The sequence below is a fragment of the Micropterus dolomieu genome, linkage group LG07, assembly GCF_021292245.1.
Source record: "Micropterus dolomieu isolate WLL.071019.BEF.003 ecotype Adirondacks linkage group LG07, ASM2129224v1, whole genome shotgun sequence".
Lineage (NCBI taxonomy): Eukaryota > Metazoa > Chordata > Actinopteri > Centrarchiformes > Centrarchidae > Micropterus > Micropterus dolomieu.
Genome location: NC_060156.1, coordinates 6,913,072 through 6,934,903, shown reverse-complemented (window position 1 = coordinate 6,934,903; position 21,832 = coordinate 6,913,072). Strand labels below are relative to the sequence as shown.

The 21,832-nt window shown below is 40.0% G+C and overlaps 1 protein-coding gene across 1 annotated transcript in view; it reads left to right on the top strand.

Moving 5' to 3' along the window:
- Positions 1–21,592, top strand: part of stxbp5l (syntaxin binding protein 5L) — a 79,108-nt gene extending 57,516 nt beyond the window's left edge. The window contains exons 17-24 of the mRNA XM_046053791.1: positions 3,242–3,295; positions 5,828–6,007; positions 13,244–13,483; positions 15,632–15,995; positions 16,769–16,934; positions 17,685–17,796; positions 18,005–18,225; positions 18,793–21,592. Coding sequence (XP_045909747.1) covers positions 3,242–3,295; positions 5,828–6,007; positions 13,244–13,483; positions 15,632–15,995; positions 16,769–16,934; positions 17,685–17,796; positions 18,005–18,225; positions 18,793–18,834 — 1,379 coding nt within the window. The 3' untranslated portion in view covers positions 18,835–21,592. The remainder of the gene's footprint in view (positions 1–3,241; positions 3,296–5,827; positions 6,008–13,243; positions 13,484–15,631; positions 15,996–16,768; positions 16,935–17,684; positions 17,797–18,004; positions 18,226–18,792) is intronic.
- The last annotated feature ends 240 nt before the right edge of the window (positions 21,593–21,832 follow it).

The following is a 21,832-nucleotide window of genomic DNA, read 5'->3' as shown; positions in this document are numbered from 1 at the left end:
TTTTAATTAGTAAAATTTGTATAAATTTCTTAAGAAAATTGGTGGGAGAGTTCATCCATTATCAGGGTTGATAGAAAATTTGAAACCAAGGAGTACTGGCTACCAACACGATATGAAATACAAACAATAAACAAAAAATAACAAAATACAATACTGAGACTTTAATATAAAACATATAATTTTTCATGAATAAAAGGTTTTATGTGCATTTCACCTCACAAATGCAATGGGACCCTCTCGCGTCACTATCGGTCACTACAGAATGACCCATCGACCAAGTTGCTTGCAGTGTAAACAAGCTGACAGGGACTGTGTTTCTAGGAGTAGACGCTGCTTTTTCAATGTGTTCCATGCTTTTGTGTGGATGACTGCTGGTGTTGCATTATCTCTCTGCCCTAGCTGCAGGGGGTAGACATTGTGATGTTTGTTGTATGTGCCAGAGCTGGGCTTTGAACTTGGATCCTACATCATTCTGCAATGCTGCAAGGCAGGCGGGCTTGGGAAGAGGAAGTGGTTGTATTCTAGCTGGGTACTTCTTCTCCTCACTCGTCAGTGCCTCTAGTGTCTCATTCTGTGTGCCGTTGATCATTGTGCCTCCACTGGAAACACATGTCTTTGTCTCTAAAAGGCAACGTGCTACTTTCAGGACTGTGGCGCTCGGACTCTCTTTCTCATTGTGTCGTTCTGACTGTGTTTCAATAAATCCACAATCTCACCTTGTTATCATCTTGGCTAACATTCATCACTGTCTCGTTTCTGACTAACTGCATGTGGCACACTATGTGGCCAGCTGCGGTGCTGATAAATATGACTTCAGCTTGCTTTGTACTTTATCAGTGTTGTGGCCTGATCAAATCAAACTTTAGCCCCATTTGTGACCTCAGCATTCTGTACATTACGATGATTAGGTCACATTAAGTTCCTTACGCAAACCTTAGGGGAAAAGATTTTTTGTTTTGTTTTAGCCATGCTAACATCTGTCAGTTGGTTGGTCGAGTGAAATATTTTGACACCTCTTGGATGGATTACTATAAACTTTGCTATAGGATGAACTTTGGTAACCTTTCATCACCACAATCAGATCAAAATATTAACTTGTCCAGTACTTACTTATTTATGACCATATACCAGCAAAAAGATTTAGCTTTGTGTTTAGTGCTAATCAGAAAATGTTAGCATGCTTAACAAGCTAAACTACAGTGAAACATCAGCATGTTAGCATTGTCATTGGGATGAGCATGTTAGTATGCTGAAGTTAACATTTAGCTCTAAGCACCAGCTAACAGAGCAGCTAGCATGTACGCAGATTCTTAGTCTTGTTTACATCTTAATTTAGCCTGGAATGGTCAAATGTTTGCCCCTGAGGAAACCAAATTTAATATATCCATGGCCAGCTTAGATGAAGAGCTCAGGGATGCATATTCTGTATTCTGTGGAAATGTTGGATTTAAACTGTCTCAGCTCTGACAAACATTTCATCATTCCAGGCAGACAGTAGAAATCTGTGTGATATCACAAAACAATGTTCAAGGTGCAACACTCTGAATAACTGGTAAAAAAAGAATAAACCTTTTTGTGTTTGTGTGGATAACAGTATATGACCAAATCAGGGGGTAACATGTGGACTGCTGAGGTCACAAATGGGGCTAGTCTAACATAAACTGCTGTCATACAAGCTTTTTAATATTGTCACGTAAAAATATCAACAAGAAAATACCAGCTTGGGGTAAAAGTTGCTCCAGCCGTGAAAAGAAAGTACATTCATCATAGTATATACATAAATAATAAACATAAACTTATTACTATTGTCATATTTAGACACAAAATTGTGACGTTGCTCAGCCGACCAAAGTTAGCATGAAGATTCAAAGAGTATGTAGTAAAAAGTGGGACCTTGCTGCAAAAACACAGTAATGAATGATAATGCATGCAGTGCCGCTGAGCTTTTAAACAGAGGATCATCAATGTGTAACAGGTTTATTACGGGACCATGTTCTCTGTCATTGTATCCCTAACACTGCACATTTTAAATGGTTGCAGCAGCATCTGGTCACTACAGTTTATTATGAAAAACACACACAGAGCTCATCTATAATCTCATTAGCAACACTAATCCGAAAGGCTTTACTTGTTCCTGGAAAAAATGGAAACAGAAATTCATTGATATGAGAAATTCAGTAAGAGCACAATGACATCCTAATATCCTCTGCAATAAAAGACATTTTACCTCAAAATGACCTTTGATACTGCCCTGCCTACATAGTCCTTCACAGCAAATGAACTTCAAAAATGGAATAAACTGTTATATTACAGTACAGTTGGACCCATATCCTCTGCTGTGGTCTTTTCTTTTGTGGTACTGTATGGCAGAGCTAGTTTTCAAAGGAATCGTCACTGATTCCCTTGACAAATTGTTCAAATCTAAAGTAAGGGGTCAGAATGAAGAATGGAAATTCATGGTCATGCTGTTTTCCTCGTGGTCATGAAATTTATCCAGCGTCATGTAAACACCATCCTGTGTCTTCCACAATCAATTAAATCATTCAACGAAACAATTGCCTTCTTTTTGAGGGGGAAACTGATTCATAACATCTCAAGTTCGACCTTTGCAGTTCTCTATTTACTGCAAAATGCTTGCAAAATGTTTTAAGTTATTTTGTTGCCTCCAGTGTCTGTGATTTGTATTGACACCCTGTGGTGTCACCCCATTTATTTGTGCTTCCATGTCAGATATCCCAGGCCTTAGAAAATCTTACAAGCTGAATTTTATGACATTTGGCAGGGTTAATCAAATTTTAGAAATCTGCACAGAGGGGGACTCAAGTTCCATATCCAGAGTAAATTACATATGCTCTTCTTGCCTTGTTGCAGCCCAACAACACAATGACCATTAGTTGTTATAAATACAATGCTCAGAATGTGGATAAGCAGGTTTTTTTTACACTAGCCCAGTGTAGGTATTGTTGATCTTGTAGAAATAGCTGGGAACACTGGCCTGGGACAACAATAGAGCATGCATTTTGAAATATGCCTGCGGTGTGCAACTGCACCAATTTGCATGTTCTAGTTCTTTGTTCATTTGAGTGATTTCCATTTTGTTTGGTTTGGGTTTTGTTTAGTTTTTTTGTTTTTCATTGTTTGACTTAGATTACACCAACTTTTATGATTTATTATTTTTTTATTCATTTTTTTTTATTTGAAGGGATTAACTGGTGCTTTGTTTCCTATTCTTTTGTTTCAGTAAAGGGACCCGGCAGAAAGTTAAGTCTGCCAACAGATCTTAAGACTGATCTTGGTACGGTAGGCGAAAGCCAGCAGTTTTCACTTGATTTCCTTTGAGTCATTTAGTTTATTCTTTTTTCATGTTCTCTAGGCTTTTAGTTGCTTTAGTAGTTTTTATTCTTACTCAAACTTTCTTCTTTCAGTTTCAGTGTCACTCTCCACTCCTGTTAAACCAGCCCATGAGACTATCCCGCTCAAGTTTTTGTCCATTTTGCCCCTTAATGTATTTTGATTTGATTTAAATCTTCTGTGTTTGTTTCTTCTTCTACATTTTGCAAGTGTTTATAAAGGTGATTTGTAACTCATGCCCATATTTAAAGTTGAGGTTTTCTATCTCTTTATCATGATTGGACCATCTTCTGATTTTACAACCCTTCCTCCATTGACAGCCTTGCTCTACAGTGATTGGATCACTTGCTACTTCTCTCATTGTAACTGGATCATTTCTATCTTAAACAGTCTTCTCCATTTTGACTGGATCATCTGCATTACAGATACTGAGCCTTCCCCCCCATACATCTCTAACTGCTGTACATACACATCACAATCTCAGGTTTCCCTTTGCTCTGCTTCTGCAGTGTCATACACGCTGTCCTCTTTAAAAACTTCTGCTTCTTTAACACAAATGGTGCTGGTGCCTACTTATGTCTCTTGCCTCTTTTAATAACCTTTCTTTATCTGACAGGTATAAAAAAAATGCTTTGATTTTGTCAACCCTGTATTATTTTCAATTGAAGAATTAGTGAAAGTGAGAACATGAACCCAAATTTGAAAGTTCAACTGACAACAGTCTTAAACTGTCTCATCACACATGTAGTCTGATCAAAACTAATTAATCTTTTACCTTGTTCAAAGTTGAACAGTATGAACCTCTTAACAACTGTGAGTTATACCAAAAAAAGATTCTGTTTGTATGCGCGTGTGTGTGTTTATGTGTACGAGTACACTCTTGATGGTCAAGTGCAGTAATCCGTGCGGTGGGTTTGCGTGTGGTTACAGTGCCATTCTCTTTGCTATGTGCAAGTTTCCTGCAGAACATTTCGAGGCAAATGACTGATTTGCTGCATCTCTGGTTGAAATTCACAATATCAAACAAAATTAAGACGGATATACAGCGGTGTCGTCATAAGGCGCTGGTATTTGTTGGCTGCATTGCCTCGGCTCGTCCTGCTGTGAAACTGAGCGAGTGTTGCACGCGGACTGGGTGGCACCCCGGAGTTTTTCATCTTCACTTTGAAATTGAATAATTTGTGCATCAACTGGCTCAGCAGGATAAAGACACATGGTTAGTGCCAAATAATAAGAGGACAGGGACAAGGGGGCACTGTCCAGTGTTTTTACTAATTTGCACATTGCTAATCTTCCTCATGCTTCATCAGTCTCCACATAGGAGAATTTCAGAGAGAGAGGGGAAAGGGAAGACAAAAAAATAGAGACAGCCACATCGTTTTACTGCCACAGGGATGTCATTAAAGAAAAGGTCACTGTTTTATTTACTCGTCTCTCAAGACAAGTGAGAATGAGAGTACTCAGGTGTAGGTATCATGAAGCTGTTAATTACGGCTTGTCTTGGCAGCTTTTTTGTCTTGCCGAATAAACTGCTGGCAACAAAGAACCGCAGAGTGCACCCAGTCCACACTCCTGCTTTGCTTTCCTTTGTCTCATTAATACAGTTTGGCTCTAAACAAATTATTTTGCCCACACACACACAAGCATTGTACACGAAGAAAGGACAAAGCTTCCAACAAACTCAGTCCCTGGGGGGAGGCCATGTAAGGCTACAGTTCCAGAAAATAATAAGTGTTTCCTGTCACCACCATCTGTAGCTGATTATGGGGCCCAACAACTTTTGCATTATAATAAAAAAGGAGATATTAGATTTTTTTAAATATTATTTTCTTCACTTGTACCTTTTTGCCACAGCTAGGTCCTAAAAAGAAAGAATCTGTTTCTCCTGAAAACAAGGTTTTATAACAAAAAAACAAACAAAGTGGAGATGAAAGAAGCCTGTTTTTTCTTTTAATTTTCATATCTCTTTCCTGGCATAGACTGGATGAATCTGCACCCACAGTTTGCCTCTGCATTTTGCTCTTTTTTTTCTCCAAGCACCTTTCACCTTTCTTTCTCCTCCCTGCTCATACTTACTTCAAACCACTCTCCAGCTCTTTGTCACTGACTTTCGCTTTCCCTTTCTCCCTCACTACCATCTTTCTTGTTGACAATCAGATTTTCCACATCAGCTTGCTCCTCCTGCACTGCAAAAATACCCATCTAAATAGCTCATGTAGTACAATACTGAGTATTAAGTCTGCACATTGCAACATTTTCAAATAGGGTGAGAAAAAGATAAAATTGCATAATAAATAAGTTGAATTTTCTCCCCTTATTTGAAGATTTCACCTTTGTCTTTATTAAACAAGATTCCCTTGCTCATTATTAGACTGAATGACTCATGAAGATGGATATTGCGGCAGTGGATTAGAATATGTTTGAAAGTTTTATTTCCATCTTTGTATTGTTTGTTAATGCTTTGCCGTTGTTACAGATCATGTCAATGGACATTGCACTAGCCCCACCTCCCAGCCCTGCTCAGCGGGGAAGCCTCGCGTCCCGATGGGTCCCGAGGGGCCACGGCTTACCCGCAGAGGCCCTGGCCGACCGCCCTTCCGCAAGGCCCAGTCCGCTGCTTGCATGGAGATCTCTTTGCCTGTGTCCCACACTGAAGGTGTGTGCTTGTCTTCCCAACTCCCTTCCCTAAACTTCTATAACATACCCTCCCTCCCAACAAGTGCATGCCATCCTCTCGCCCTGGGGTAAGTGGATTAAGGCCTGATACATAATTAACACAAGGCAAGCTTATGCTAATGCAAGTTAGCAGCACAAAAACCTAAATCATGCTTTAGTTGCAGTAGGTTTGGTTCAGTAAAAACATTTCATAATTGACTGTTCACTAAACCCTTCCCCCAAGCAGTGCCCACTCACAGCTTTTGATTTCTCTACATGTTGAAGCGGCATGTAAAGAGCTGTAGTAGGATCAATGCCTAGACTCTTAGGAGCTTGGAGGGTGGTGTCTTTTTTAGCCTTTCCAAAACAAAAAAAAAAACACAAGAGCAAAAGTGTAAGGAATTGATTAAACCGTGTGTGTGCTGCTCTAATGTAAGTTGCAAATGTTAGCGTGACCGCCTAGCTTGCTCACCCTCAGTAGTCAGCTACCCAGTGCAATTAATTAATTAATTAAGACCCCTTTTACAACATTCTTGTTTTAAAACGAGTCAACTGAAAACAGTAAATGTTAGCCAGAGGCAGCATTTTCAACCAACTAATGGAGCTAATCTTAGCTAATTAGCTAGCTAACTACAGCCGTCATTTGAGTCAGACCCATTGTTTCAGACATTACTAAGAATTTTGGGTGTTAAAACTGCCACCGTTATTGTAAACATGCATCTGTGCCATGCGAGAACAGAAAGCTTAGTAAATATGAGATGAAGGACGTAGTGAATGGTCAATTTTGTTAATAACCCCTAAAACATAACTTGAACATTTCAGAAGATGCGTTTCACACAAAGGTGACTGGTGATCAGCAAGCAGTTGCTGGCAGCTATTTACAAGATGAACATGGTGAGTAGTATAACCGTTGAATGTTCACACCAACAGCAAGTACTTGTTAATGTGTAGCTGTTTAGCTGTGTTTGCATTTAGGCACTTTAAACATATAACTCTGCAGCTTGCATTAGCATCACCTTACAACATCTGGACTAAAGGTTCTGCTTATCTTGAATGCAAGAAACAGCCCTTGCATTGTGTCCCTTAATATTGTTGCTTGTGTGGACCATGTCCCAGGCCTGAAGGTTGGTGCAATATTAAGTCTTTTAACAAAGTGTTTTTTACTTCTCCAGTGCATTTCTTTCTTGTTTTTTTTCCTGTGCATCAAAAAGGCCATCTGTTTAACTTTTAAAGCAGCACTGAAGTGTTAGTTTTCTGACTTTTTTTCTCATGTTTTTTTCTCTTCTCAGAAATTGGTTCTGGGTGTTTTGTTTTTTGTAAATTAGCTAACAGAGCACACATGAGGTTTATGTAGTGTGGCCACACCTCCCAACTTTCTCATAATCCACAAGAGCCGAGGGAAGCATTTCATCTGTCTTTATTTAGTTAATGTTTTTGTGAGTGAGTATATACAATTTCTTCATATTGCAGTTACCAGAAAATGTTTTGTTTGTTTATTTAGTTTTTCAAATAGCCCTTCAGTATGCAAACAAAGCAGATGAATAAGTAGTATAAGACGGTCGTACAAGCAATGATTTGCACTCTGGCATTTCGACATTTCATTGACAAATCTGACATTTATTTTCTTCCATTTGAACTCTTTTAATTCACACCTGACATTGATCTGCACCATCTAAAAATATATTGAACAAGTAGGCTGTGTGTGTGTGTGTGTGTACATGCGCCTTTGTGTGAGATAGAAAGGGAATGTCGTATATAGTATGTTTCAGTGTCTTATGTGTGTGCGATGCCAACAGGTGTTTCAGTGCTTTCATAGCTACTGCTGTATTTCTATATTATTACCTGTAAATCTGAATTAAGCCTCTGAAGGCCTTGATAAAACATATTTTAACATTTAATACATTGGTCCATCCTTGACAATTTGATTACCATTTTTAAAGTAATATGGCTCATATTTTGGGTTGTTGTTATTGGTATGTTTTATACTTCTTACAGAAAATATACCAAGAGATGGTCAACATAAAAACAAAAAATCAGATAAAATAATGTGCTGTCAAGTGAGGGCTTAAAATGACACTCCCAGCAGTGTAATTTTGAAATATTGACTTCAGAACTGACACAGAAAAATGGCCGTCAGGATTGTACATCAACAAATGATTACACAATATGTCTGAAATCTTGCACTTAGTCTGTCACTGCCAGGCGACAGACATCAAGACGCCGGGGCATCTATTGACTTTGAATAAACAACAACCTCCTTCTGCGTACCACTCCTTTCATCTTAACAGGATTGCTGACATTCTCTTGTCATATTCGACAAGTTATTTCTCTCTCTCTTGCACTCAGAACTACATATTTTCTTTAAGTGGAAAAGCTACAGCGAAATATCACTCGCCGTGTTTGTGAGCTGAACTTAGCTGCATTTTAAGTCTTTACAATGACTGGTATTGTTGGATGGAGGAATTTTTGGGTGTGGAGGAAATAAATGTGGGGATTGGAGACAATGGCCAAAGAGACTGCAGGTTTAGGAAGTGGATTATCCATAGAGTCATGTGTATGTAAACTAACATGTGCTTCAGTCAAAGTCTTCATGATCATGAAATTATAGGCTCCACTTTCCACAACACAATGTTGCTGATTTATAAACCTGGTGCCACACCATATGTAAACTCTCATCCCTGGGAAACTCTGGTTGTGCAGGTCACGCACACACGCTCCAGTCTGTATTTGCATTATAGTCAGGACGTTGTCAGATAAAAGGGAAGTCTCCGTCAGGTCACTACAGGCTAATCTCTCCATGGGACACCCAACACTGTGACAGTTCCCCAAAATGTCACAGTTACTGTAGCCACCCTTGCATGTACATCATACAAAAAGTACCACACAGTGGATGCAAATCTTGGCAGTTGAAAATAGGAGCATGTTCCTAAATCACATTCTCCTCATATCTGTGCTGTAAAGTTACAAAGATTTTTATATTTGGGGGGAGGGTTTTAACACAACATGCTGATGCAAAGTATTTATGCTAAATAATAAACAGGGTAGGTGCAGTGACAGTTGACCCTTTTACGCCAATTCTGCAGTTAGATTCACGCTGCCATCTTCATCGACCTCTATTATACAACAGTGACCTGGAGCAGTTTTTCATTAGCATAAGCTGAATGTTTTATTAAAGCCACCGCCTGGGCTACAGCTGCATTATCAGCCAAACTGATGCAGGTGATGGTGGAATCACAGTTGATTTAATGCATCTATAACCTCTGAAACTATCCAGAAGAAACAGACTTCTTGAATATTTTAGCATGACACTTTGAATTATGATTTAACACGGTAGCACTTTGATATTTAAAGTAACCAAAAGGGAAAATCTATCACACAGGTAGACAGAGATTGATGTACCTGCTAGGCCTTCAGACTTACATGCTGATTGAGTCCTACTGATTGTTTGGGCACCATTAATATCGTCATGGGACCTAGTTACACCAGGTTGTGACAACCTAGATGTCAAATGATTACTAAACTGCAGTGTTTCACTTACAGTACTGTATGCATATCAAAGCTGATATTCTCTGTTGTCCTTAGTTGTTTTGCTGTCTATATAGACCCAATGCAGGAAGTCCATGGTATTTCATTTTACCCTACAAAATCCTCCTGTGTTTCAAAGTTCACAGTTTAACAGATGTGTCTATTCACTCATTTGGATGTCGCTGGGTAAGTCTTTTTTGATCTGGACACAATGTCATCTAACCAAAATGTCAGGTTGGCAAACATAAAATTACATTATCTGATAGGCAATTTGCTTTGAAGTTGTCTTAGCATGCACCCAACACTTCCATACTGTGGGGTGTAATGAAGATTGTACCACGTAGATTTGACTGTGAACAGAGCAACATATTACAACATTATGCTGATAAATCTGTCCATGTTTACGATTCTTTGGCACGTTTTTAGTGGATCAATCAGTCCACATGTCCTTCATGAGACTCTGGCACCAGTTGAAGCTGCATCTGCTTATTAATGGTAACATTGCATTCTGATATGGAAAATGAGGAGGTAACTGTTGGATTTCATTTTGTTGCTGTTTTGATTGAATCACTGGATGCGTGAACAGTCCATTTACCCAGCAGACCGTTGCATATTCTCTATCTGTTGCCTACCTTTGGCACTGTTGTTTATCAGTTGCACTGGGTTACCACAGTGAAGAGCCAGCAGGATCACTGGAATAATTAAAGGTCAGCAAGCGGTGCGAGAGATGAGGCCGATGTTAATGAGGCCTGCATGCCAGGCGAGGAGACAGAAGGGAAATGGCAGGGAAAGCCAGACTCACTGTACAGTAAACATTTCCATACCTGCCATCTTGGTTAGGTAGTACACCTATTAGATGTTGAGGACAGAATTGTATGATATCATTAAATTTGCCTGCGGACGTGGTCATTAAATTGGCATTGGTTATTTAAGAACAGGAAATTCCATAAGATGGAGTGTGTGTATGTTTTTATCAGTTGATTTGTTTGTTAGTATACAAAGATGAGTTGTTGTTTTCCCCACAGTGTGACCTTACTGGACATCTTCAATTAAGTATGAACCACATATTACAAATCCCATAATATCACAAATTTCACAAGTAAAAGAGGCAGTAATAGAATATATTTTACTGCACCATAGCACAGAGGTGAGGTGACTCACTGACTACCTAGCCAGATGCTTAAGAGGCTTCAAAAGACACTCAAGTCCACACCCACACACACACCTACGTCCCTGTTTGACTGCAAGATAAAAACCAAATGCCGAAACAGAGGTCCTGCCATTTAATAGCTTTGTGATAAAAGATTCCCTGATGAATCCCTGCAACAATTAACAAACTTAACTGGTAAAAAGTTACATTTTGAGGCCAAAGATCACTTATTTTTCCAATTAAGCACACAATTAAATCCTGGAAAACCTGTTAAATACATCTATTTATATGTGTTAATTGGCATCATACTGTCATTGTACACATTGGTGGTACATAGAAATGAAAAAAGGAGTTCAGCGTACTCTCCAGGTGTCTGTCCTTGTCTCTCTGCACTGTGTGTGGGTGTATGCGCTTGTACCACTGTATAAATCTGGCACTTTGTCTGTCTCAACGCTTCAGATTGTCTGCCTTCCCTTATCACCTGCCTCGCCTGCCTCCAGCTCCCTGTGAGGGCCCCCCAGGAGTCCCTGTGTCCTGTCAAAGTACCACTGTGCCTGACTTTCATTAGCCAGTACCCCACAGGCCCTGTCACACAGCGTAAACACGCCCCAGCGACGCACAGCAAAAACCAAGCTGCTGCTACCCAGACTCACAGCAACAGGCTATTTTGTCTTTGTGGCTGTCAGCGGTATCGTACAGCAGTGTTGTCACGATACCAGAATGGTGACAAAAAAACAAACCCAAATATATCGATACTGCTCTGATAGTGTAAAACAACTTTCCATTCTTGTAGCTTTGTAGCACCTTTTTTTGGAGGAGTTTTCCTGTTAGTTTCATATTTAATTGCTTCTGGATTTGACTGCTTGCGCCAGTTTTGGACCTGCAGCAGTATCACAGAAAGCAGTATCAAAATATTGGCTGTCGAGCAACAGTGCTGTACAGTAGTATCTCTTCTCTGAGCACATCGGACTGTATGTAGGGATGCTGTATTAAAGTTTCTAACATTAGAAGCGTATAAACTTGCACCTCTTGTGCCAACAGTGTTAAGTTGAGCACGTGCAAACCCTGAAACAGGGTTTAGAGAGGAGATGGATAAGCGAGTAGAGGTTGTGTGGCCACCAGAAACATAGACGAGCAGCCTATGTTTCAGACGCATTCTCTTTCTCTGTATATATTTGAAGCAATCTCTCCACACTCAGTTGCATCTTTCTCTCTTTCCCTTTCTGTCATTCTCTGGTTCTGCTGTTCATCTGTCCGTCTCGTCTGGGTTATTTATATATTTTTTTCTGGCTGTGTTGCTGCACTTTTTGTGTGTGTGTGTGTGTTTCTTTGGGGTGTGGTGGGTGTGGTTTGTTATATGGGGTTCATGTTGTGGGGAATGAGTAGGTTATGCATCCAGGAGGGCAATGCTTCAGCAGTTACATGGAGTCACTATGTACTCCCACGACGAGCACCACACCACCGCCCCCTACTGCTGGAATGAGAGAGGTAAGGGGGCTTCGGCCACAAAGCTGCTGTCCTGCTGATTATTATACATCCGTCCCTCCGTCCGTCCGTCAGTCAGTATGTCAGTCCGTCCTGTGGCCCTGTTTCGTCTAAAACATGCCTAGAAGTGCTTGCTCTTGTCCCAAGGTGTAGGGAGTCGGGTGATGCAATCTTTACAGCAGTGCATAGTTTTGGCATACAGCAAACTGTAACATCCCGCAAACCACCCATAAATAGTGGATGTATTTTCTTGGGTCTGTTTGAATTTTGGTTCTCATAGTGCCTTGAAATGTTACTGAAAATTGCATTCATTGAACATCTGTCAGAATTTTCTTAATTTTAGCCTGACACGTGTACGCTGGGCTTTGCACCCATCTGTAGTTTGTTGTTACATAAAGTCTGCACTCTGTGTACCACTGGGCCGGGAATGCAGTACTGCACATTGCCGGGCTCTGAATAATTCAGAAATGCAGCAATACAGAAATACATTTATGATGGAGGATTTAAGTTCACAATGGAGGACCTGAATGGGTAACACTCAAACGGAGTCAAAGGAGGGTTTGAGTTTGAGAACTGCCGGAGCGTATGTGAGTGTCTGTCTGTAAATGCAGTGTTTCTGGCCACTACATAAAAACCAGTGCACTCTCAATAAATAAAGACAGAAGTGTGTGTGTGTGTGTGTGTACAGGGTTTGGTGTGAGACTATGTTTCTGTCCAGTCGTCCCTCTGTAATGATTGATCACATTGTATCACATATTTGTTCCAGAGTTTTACATTGCATACAATCTGCAGACAAAGCATATATAACTTTTAGAATATTTGATCCTCTGCGTTCCTTATCACTCTCCTCCTTACTATGTATTTTTTTTTCTTTTTAACATTTTGATCCTCTCATACCACCATTCTTCCTCCTTTGTCCTACACATTGCTGCTCCCTTCCACAACATCTCCAACTCTACCTTTCTCTTTCCTGTTTTCTCTCTCGCTCCCCTTTCTCTGGCCATTGCTTCACGTCTCTCTCCTCTTGCATCATCTCTGCCTGTGCCGCGCTCCTGTGTTTGGCGGCTACTGCCACAGAGAGTCGTGAAAACTCCTTCAGCCGTTCTCGCAGTTCAAGTGTGTCCAGCATCGACCGGGACACCAAAGAGGCTATCACCACACTGCAGCTTGGAGAGTCCTTCGGGCGCAAGGGTGACGCCCTGCCCACCCCATGTCTGTGGGTGGGCACCAGCTTAGGTGTGGTCCTGCTCATCCCAATGTCCATTCCCACCGACCAGGAGGAGAGGATGGAGGAACCTGTGACCATTGGCCCCAGTGGTAGGTCCCAAATAGACTGGGATTCATCTCAAAGGCATCTTTACCATAGTTGTGTGCACAATTTCCTGCATCTTCAGTGCTTTTACCACCAGACAGTGTTTTTAGTAATCTTGCTAAACTGTTGGCTTATATACAACCTGTTTTCTGACTTGAGTTGTGGCAATGTTGTGACGGTGTGTACAATATTGTCATAACAGATAAAAATAATAGCTAAACCTCTAAAGATAAGACAGTTAAGTTTTAATAGATCAGAAGTGTTCTAATAGAAAATACACTATACACAACAAAATCCCAATAATGAATCTATTAATCTATAAAAACCCAAAACTGCCTTTCAAAAAAGGAAGGCATTAAGAAAAGAAAAATTTTATCTAAATATGTTATCAATTTCATAATTATTTTAATCCCACCATCATTTTGAGACTATTCACTCACCACTACAAGCAAGCTATTAACTGATTCAACGATATTGCATTTTCAATTCAGACTACGTCCTTTTTATTGAAATTTTCTTCTCACCTGTGGCTTTGAAGCTGTGATAATGGGTTTTATGCTCCACATGACAGACAAAAAGCCAAATTTTTAACTGTGATTTGTGGAAATAGAATGAAAGGATCATGCTTTGTCCTCCATTACCCTGTTTTTTAACCATTTGTTATGAAACTTGCACAGTGGGACACAGTGGGATTTGGGATATAATGGAGCCTTTCTAAACTACTGGCCCAACTGAAATAGGGGCTCAGTTTGAGTAGCACAAAGCGTCCATACTATATTCATTTGTCCCATCTTTAAGCATTTTGCACATGAAAAAGGTTCAATCAACTACAGTAGGTTCAAACCAAAAGTCTAGGACTTGCCATAAGGGACCGAGTCAATGTGACTGATGTTATGGACCTTAAACCTGCTTTAATTGAATGTTTTCTTATTGTAAACACAAATTTCATATATTGTTATGAAGCTAATATGGCTTTTTAGCAAACAGTTGCTCATTTGGAGTTATGTCTAACTACCTGATGATTGCAGATTAAGACAGTGTTCAATCTTCAGTCTTCTGTCTGTCTGATTTTGGATTCAACTCCTGAGGGAAATATGGCTCTTTAGCTGCTAAATGCTCCATTATGTGGCTGTTCAGTGCTGGGCAGGTAATGTACAGTGGGTGTGTTTGAGCTTTTGGGCTGAAAACAGCTGCCTGCTGAATCTGGAGTACACTTTTGAAATCCTTTCATTTTCCATATTATTGTGAAATTTCACAAATAATGATATAGGCTACACACACTCAGAACAGTCATTTAAGTGCAGAAACATTAGCTTTCATCTCAATTCCACTTGTATGTTTGACACAAAACACCCACTCAGACATATGAGAAAATGCGATGTTGATGCAATACGAGGCTTTTAGAGTAAGAGCTGGTAAATTACCTGAGGAATTAAGTGCACTGTGTGTGAGCAGCATTTGAAAACTCAACTCTCCCCTGGTCTTACTCATACTTAAGGGCTTTTAAAAACACATTTGTTTCAGTTCGAAATTGAGTTATAAATCTGTTGTCATGCAGAACTTCGACAGGCGTTTGTCATACACAATCTTGCATTGACACTCACCATCTGCACTCAAGGGTTCACTCAACAGGGTTAGATTTTGCAGCCCCATTGTGTTTGCACTCTGACTAAACAAAAACAAGCCACTCAGACATGTATTACCGGTCCAGGAACCCTGCTGCGTGATGAAAAAAGGTCTCAGAGCAAAAACATCAATAGACCCAAAACTCCAGGCCCTTTGAAGCAGCAGTTGTTCTCTTGAGACTGAACGTACAAGAAGCAGGCTTATTACTGGAAGGTCATAGAATCAGTTCCAAGGAGAAGGAAAATGCATTGTTGAACTCTCCCTGTGTGTTTTCAAAGTGCTTCTGTGGATTGTAGAGAGTATCTGATGCACTAAATGTTGTATTTGTAAAAAACAACATCAATAAATGTGTAAATAATGAATTGCTTAGGACCAACAGTAAATACCAGCTTAGTCTAAGTTCCTAAAGGTGACTATGCTATTGTTTGCATGCAGCATCTTCCTGGCTTATGGGAATGTGCCGTAGCTTTTGGAATCTTTAGTTTCAGACTTCATGCCTTCCCTCTTCCCTCTGTTATCACTTCCAGGAACAGTCATGATGCTGAAGGGCTCGGTTTTGCGCTTTGCCTTCTTGGACTGCATGGGAGCGCTCATTCAGAGCCCCTATGAGGTCTGGCGTGATCCCAACGCCCCCGAGGACCCCGACCGACCGAGAAGGCGCAAGCTAGTCAACTTTTCACCATCCTCCTCCCAGGACACTTGCGGAGAGGGACATCTGGCTGTGGTGTGCTCCGAGAGGCAGGCCAAAGTATTCTTGATGCCCTCGCAGTCTTGCCTCTTTGTCCACAACATCACCGAGTCATCCTTTGTGCTGCGAGCCGATGTGGTATCTGTGTGTAACAGCGTGTGCCTGGCCTGCTTCTGTGCTAACGGACACGTCATGACGCTCAGGTATAACTGCAGGCTCTCGTCTGTTTACAAAAAATGTGACAAGCTGAAAGTTTTGTACATCTGCATTATGAGATTGAGTTTGTGTCTGTGAACAGAATTAAACGGAAACTCTGATGTTTTTACCTGACAGAAATATCCTGTATTCTCAATTTGATGTAATTTTTCCTGCGGCAAAAATATTGGCTTAGACCACACAATTAATCCTATAATAATTGACTTTGGCCTTGACAATTAATTAGACTTAGTTGAGTGCAAAATGAATGCTTTGCATTTAGAGTGCCTGCGCTGATGCATTAAATAAAGTGCTTCCTTTTCACAGGTAAACTATGAATAGTGTGATTAAATTATTAGTATTTAATATGAACACACTGTAACTAACTGGTCTCTGTTTCTCAAATACTCCTCTAGCTACAGGCGAGAATGTTTACAGTGTAGAAAAGATCATGTCATGTATCTACATTGTCATATATATACATAGAAATGACTCTTTTCTGGTTGTTTGGATGTTTTATTTCTATCTCTTACCTCTAAGAATATTTACATTTGAAGGGAGACGTATTTATTGTTGTAATAGGTAAATTATAAAATTAAACCAGTTTACTATGTCACACAGAAGAAACAATGTTATTACAAAAGAAATTGTGATACACAATAAATTCATCATGATTATTATCGAATCACATTGCCCAAATTTGACTCCCATTTGTGGTGTGGTTTAATTTGCATGGTACAATTTGTATTAACGTCTTTTATTCTTCTCGCTCTGCCCACAGTTTGCCCAGTCTGAGACCGCTGATAGATGTCAATTACCTGCCTCTGACAGACATGCGCATTGCAAGAACCTTTTGCTTCACCAACGGGGGACAGGCCCTATATCTCAGCTCCCCGACAGAGATCCAAAGAATTACGTACAGCCAGGAGATGTGTGACAACCTGCAGGTCAGCGCTGCAGTTTGTGTGTGCATGCTGTTTATCTGTCCATCCAGCCTAAACACTGTATATCAGTCCGTTTATTTGTCTCTCTGACATGTCGCAGCATTTTGCTGTTTGGTTTTCTGAAAGCTACTGATGCATGCACATAGAGACGGTTCTAATTTTGCTTGACTGACAATTTGCGTCTCACATCGAGTTCAGAAAAGTATTGGTGCAGTAAATAAGCAGGTGCCATTATTCCCACCGAGAGCTGACAGAGGCCATTGAAGTGAAATGTCACTGATGTCAAGTGTGGTTTGAATTCCACGGGGCCCACTGTGTTGAGATGGTTTTACTGAGTGTGTGGTTGTGTAGACATGGGCATATTCATATTCATAGATGTGTTTATTCTTAAGTGCCATCACTGCACCCTCACTAATGATAACAGATGTCAGCGGAGCTTGTGACATGATGCTGCCATAGTGCCACCTACAGGCAACAATAGGTACTCCCCTGTCATTGAGGAGAAGTTGTCCCTGTATGTGGACAAAGACCAACATTATTATACAATTATATGAATTGACACTATGACAGTTTTCACAAAGGTGATAAAGGGAGGAGAGCACTGCCACTTTGACCCCACCCTCAGGGATGACAAATGTGTGATCAACAAATAGCGGCAGTACATCTCCGGTGCAGAATTGGAATGAATTGTTTTAGGAAAATACTTTATTGATTGCTAGGATCTTTTTGTTTTTTCATTGTCATTCATTTCAGGAGATGCTTGGAGAGCTGTTTACACCAATAGAAACACCAGAAGCCCAGAACAGAGGCTTTCTAAAGGGCTTCTTTGGAGGCAATACCCATACCTTTGACAGAGAGGAGCTCTGTGCGTGATTTCTCTTTTCTCTCTTTTTTTCTATATTAAGAGTTTCATTCTAGTGTGTACTAATCCACTTAAAATGTCACATGTAATCGCATATCAAAATCTAGCAGGCACTGTACAACTAGTGAATGGCTAACAATGCATCAAATGTGCTTTTTTTTCTCTGCCTCCCGTCATTTTCTCGTTCCTTTTTACCTGACGGCGTCGACAGTTGGTGAGGCAGCAGCTGGGAAGGCTTCTCGGAGTCTGGCCCAGCACATCCCTGGGCAGGTGGGGGTGGAGGGAATGAAGGTGGCGGCTAGTGGAGTGGTGGGTGATCTGGTGAGGGCCCGCATTGCTCTGGATGAGAGAGGCCAAAGGCTGGGGGAGCTTGAGGACCGAACCGCCATGATGATGACCAGTGCAGAAACCTTCTCCAAACACGCTCATGAGGTAAAAACCAGATCATTAGAAGTTCCAAATTTATCAATGTAATTCATTCTTTCATAATTTAAGTTGAAATGTGTTTATGAAAACTGTTAATTAAAGGGTAAACTCAAACTGAAAAGAATGCATGAAATATTTTGTAGTTAGCTTTGGAACTATTACAGAATTCATGTAAGAATAAATAAACATTTGTTTGTTTTAAGTTACATTATAGCTGTTATAAATAAAAGAACCCTGTAATGATAATAGCAAAAAGAATAAAGAAAAAGATCCATTGTTCTCATCCTGTTGCCTAATATTTTTATAACGACACACAGAAATGTTAGTAATCACATATTTGTTCTGACACTTCCCATCCGTAAAGTAGACCTCGTGGGGCTAATTCTGCACCATGATGTTATTTATTTACCCCAGCAATACCAAACTGGTGTTTAAAAGTGCTACATACAACAGCTTCAGAGCTTTTAAAAAATGTGCTGTTATTCTAAAGAAATCTGCTCCATACAGGAAATGAAGCGATGACAAACGTGTTATTCCTCACCATCAATGGTATGTGTGTTTTTCTTTTCACAGCTGATGCTGAAGTGCAAGGACAAGAAGTGGTACCAGTTCTAAGAGCAGGACAGAGGACTGCAGGGAACTTTATGCCGGGACAGGGACTTTCACTCTACAAATGAGAGCAATGAAATGAGAGACTCAGAAGTGACTTTGTCTTTACGGCTTCCGGAGTGGCTATTTGTATGACGCTGTCACATTGTTGAAGGACGACAATGGGCTAGCTCCCTGTCTAGACATGTAGTGATAAGGACAGAAAGAGAATGGCGGCATTTGAAGGACTGAAGATGAATCTGGAAATATCCGACGTGTGTGTGTGTGTGTGTGTGTGTGTGTGTGTGTGTGTGTGTAGGTGTATGTGTGAGTGTGTGTAGTTGGGTTTCCTGGACCTCACTGTGTAGATACTTAAAAGTTAACTAAACAACAAGAAATGCATGAAACAAAAATGGATGACTATTAAAAATATCCAACTGCCATATTAAAAAGCAGCATGCTACTTTAACAAGAGATACAAAAATAAACCGTTTTATTTAAAGATGTAAGCCAACAACAGAAACTATGAAAAACTTTATATTTTTTGAAATATTGACAAAAAAAGTATATATAAAAAGGGAAATGTATACCTGCATTGCTATTAAGCCAAAACTTGTGTTCCTTTCCCTTTTTTCATTTTTTATTTTTGGTTCATTTGAAAATGTTTTCTTAGTCTCAGCATATATTACTTGCCACAATATAGATGCACATAGTTAACTTTCTCTACACACACACTTAGAATAATGCTAAAACTATGTTCTTGCCAATTACCCTGGGCTGCACAGTGCAAACACAAATCAGTAGTATTTACATGTACCTCTGCACAGTCTAATCACACTAATTATATTTCACGTTTCGGCTGCTGCTACTTACAAAAGCATTAAATGATAATCTCCCTCCCCGACTACAGTTGTATGGAAACAGAACAGATTGGTGTGAGAAGAATGCAAAGGCTGAGAGAGTTAAAAGTGTACTGTGGACACAGTGTGTTTCTAGCTATAGTATGAACCTATATACTATTCATGTGCCATAAAAACAAGATGAGTGAATCCACTCACAGTAAACTAACTAACAAAGAGCTAATATGTGGTAGTCATCATATGTTTCCTGTTTGATCGGAACAGATGAGACATACTTGGAGTTGACCATGAGGGCATATATCAAAGTCAAAAAAGTCTGTTTTCTTTATATAAAAAAAAATATGAGGGGGTTTTTATTTATTTATTTTTGGTTGTTGCTGGTTCACCATTGGAGTCTTTAGCTGCCTTTGTCAGACGTGTGAATTTCGTGAGCCATTAGGTTGTGTGTGTGTGTGTGAGTGTGAGTGAGTGAGAGAGAGAAAGACTCTTTCTCTGCCAAAGTAATCGAAAATGAATGACACCCTCCCATCTCTCTCTTTCTCTCTCTCTCTCTCTCTCCGCCTCAGCCTTTGGTTTATGCGTTTTCAGCGTTAAACCCGAGCGGTCCTCTTTTCACGAGCACCACTTTAAAATGGTCGTCACCGTCTTTGTGGCCGGAGTACGAAGCGGAGTTGGAATCGTTTCCATTCAGTTGCGACCAACTCCCCCCTCCCTGTGAGTGGTTTATCAGTAAAAGGTTCAGGAAAAGTAACAGTATTTTTTTTGTCAGTGATGTTTCAGATGTGAGTCAGTGAAGAAACTATGTACATGTGTAAAACATTTGCAACGATTTCAACTGAAGGCAAATTGTTCCTCTTTTTCGTGCAATATTGTTCTTGATGACTATGATATCCTCTCGTCGCAGTCCTATATTTGATGGTGATGGCCTCTCAAATGAAGGCTCTTGTATGTTAAAAACAACAAATGTTTCATGATACATGGTTGGTGTATCATATTGTGATTGTGTTGTACATGTCCAATGGGTAGCCACACGACACGGGGCAAACAGCATTAACTGAGGAGGATGTTTTGTACTTGTGTATTTGTCTGTATTTTGAATTGATCTGAAAAACCAAACAGAGGGTTGTTGATATCCATCCCACACATCAGGCCTTTATGCAGACGAGCATTAACACTTAGATCATGATCACTCCCACATAAAATATGCACAACAACACATACAAACCTAAAAAAAAGCAGACACAGGTGAGTCTATCTGCATTGCTAGTCATTTCTCCCTGCTACCTGTCAGGCTGCTGAGGCTTTCCTCAGGCTTAAACAGCCTTCAAAACCCATTTGTTTTCACCAAACTCAAGTCACCTGAAATCCTAAAGCAGTGCCTCGTGGGTTTCAGGAATTACACATGATTTGGTTCCATGATGTGTCTTAAACATATCCAAAAAAAATCTCTCCTATCTCTGTACCGTCAATGAGATTTGTGTTGAGTGCAGTTCTTTCAATGACAGAGAAAACACACAAAAAAAACAAAAAACAAAACCAGAAGAAAATTAACAACAACAAAAAAAAAAGTACATCTGACTTCTACTGACAGGGTGTTTTGTTAGTATGTTTTTGGTTTTTATATTAACTGTACAGTTCAATCTTGGGAGAAAGGTAACAAAAAACGCAAAAAGATGAAGACATTCTTGGGATATTTTTCTCTGTATATGTTGTACCTGTTACTGCTGGTACTGTATCTGGTATTCTGGCTCTGTCTAAATCACTGGAACTCTGTAGTTCTTCACACTGTAGTATCCTGAACAAGCATTTCTCTGGTTTTCTCAATGATGGCAGCAAAGTTTGTCTTATTTAAATGGATTCTACCACTTTTTGTTCTTATTGATATTATACTAGTGTAATAGAAATTACTTGACAAAAAAGAACTGAAAATATGTTGATGCAAAAGCAAACTGAAATAAACATTGATTGATGTACACAGTTGAGAGAGCTCTGTTTCACTGACCTCTTAACCTTGTGTGAAGTACAAGGTGGTGTTTCCTGCTGAATGACGGGGGATGATCCGTGCATCTCCACATCTGTGATTTTCAGTTCGTCCCATAAATTGTGAAGCAGGCCTGAAAGTGCAGCATGGTTTTATTTGTATTACGATAAATGTTAATGTTACC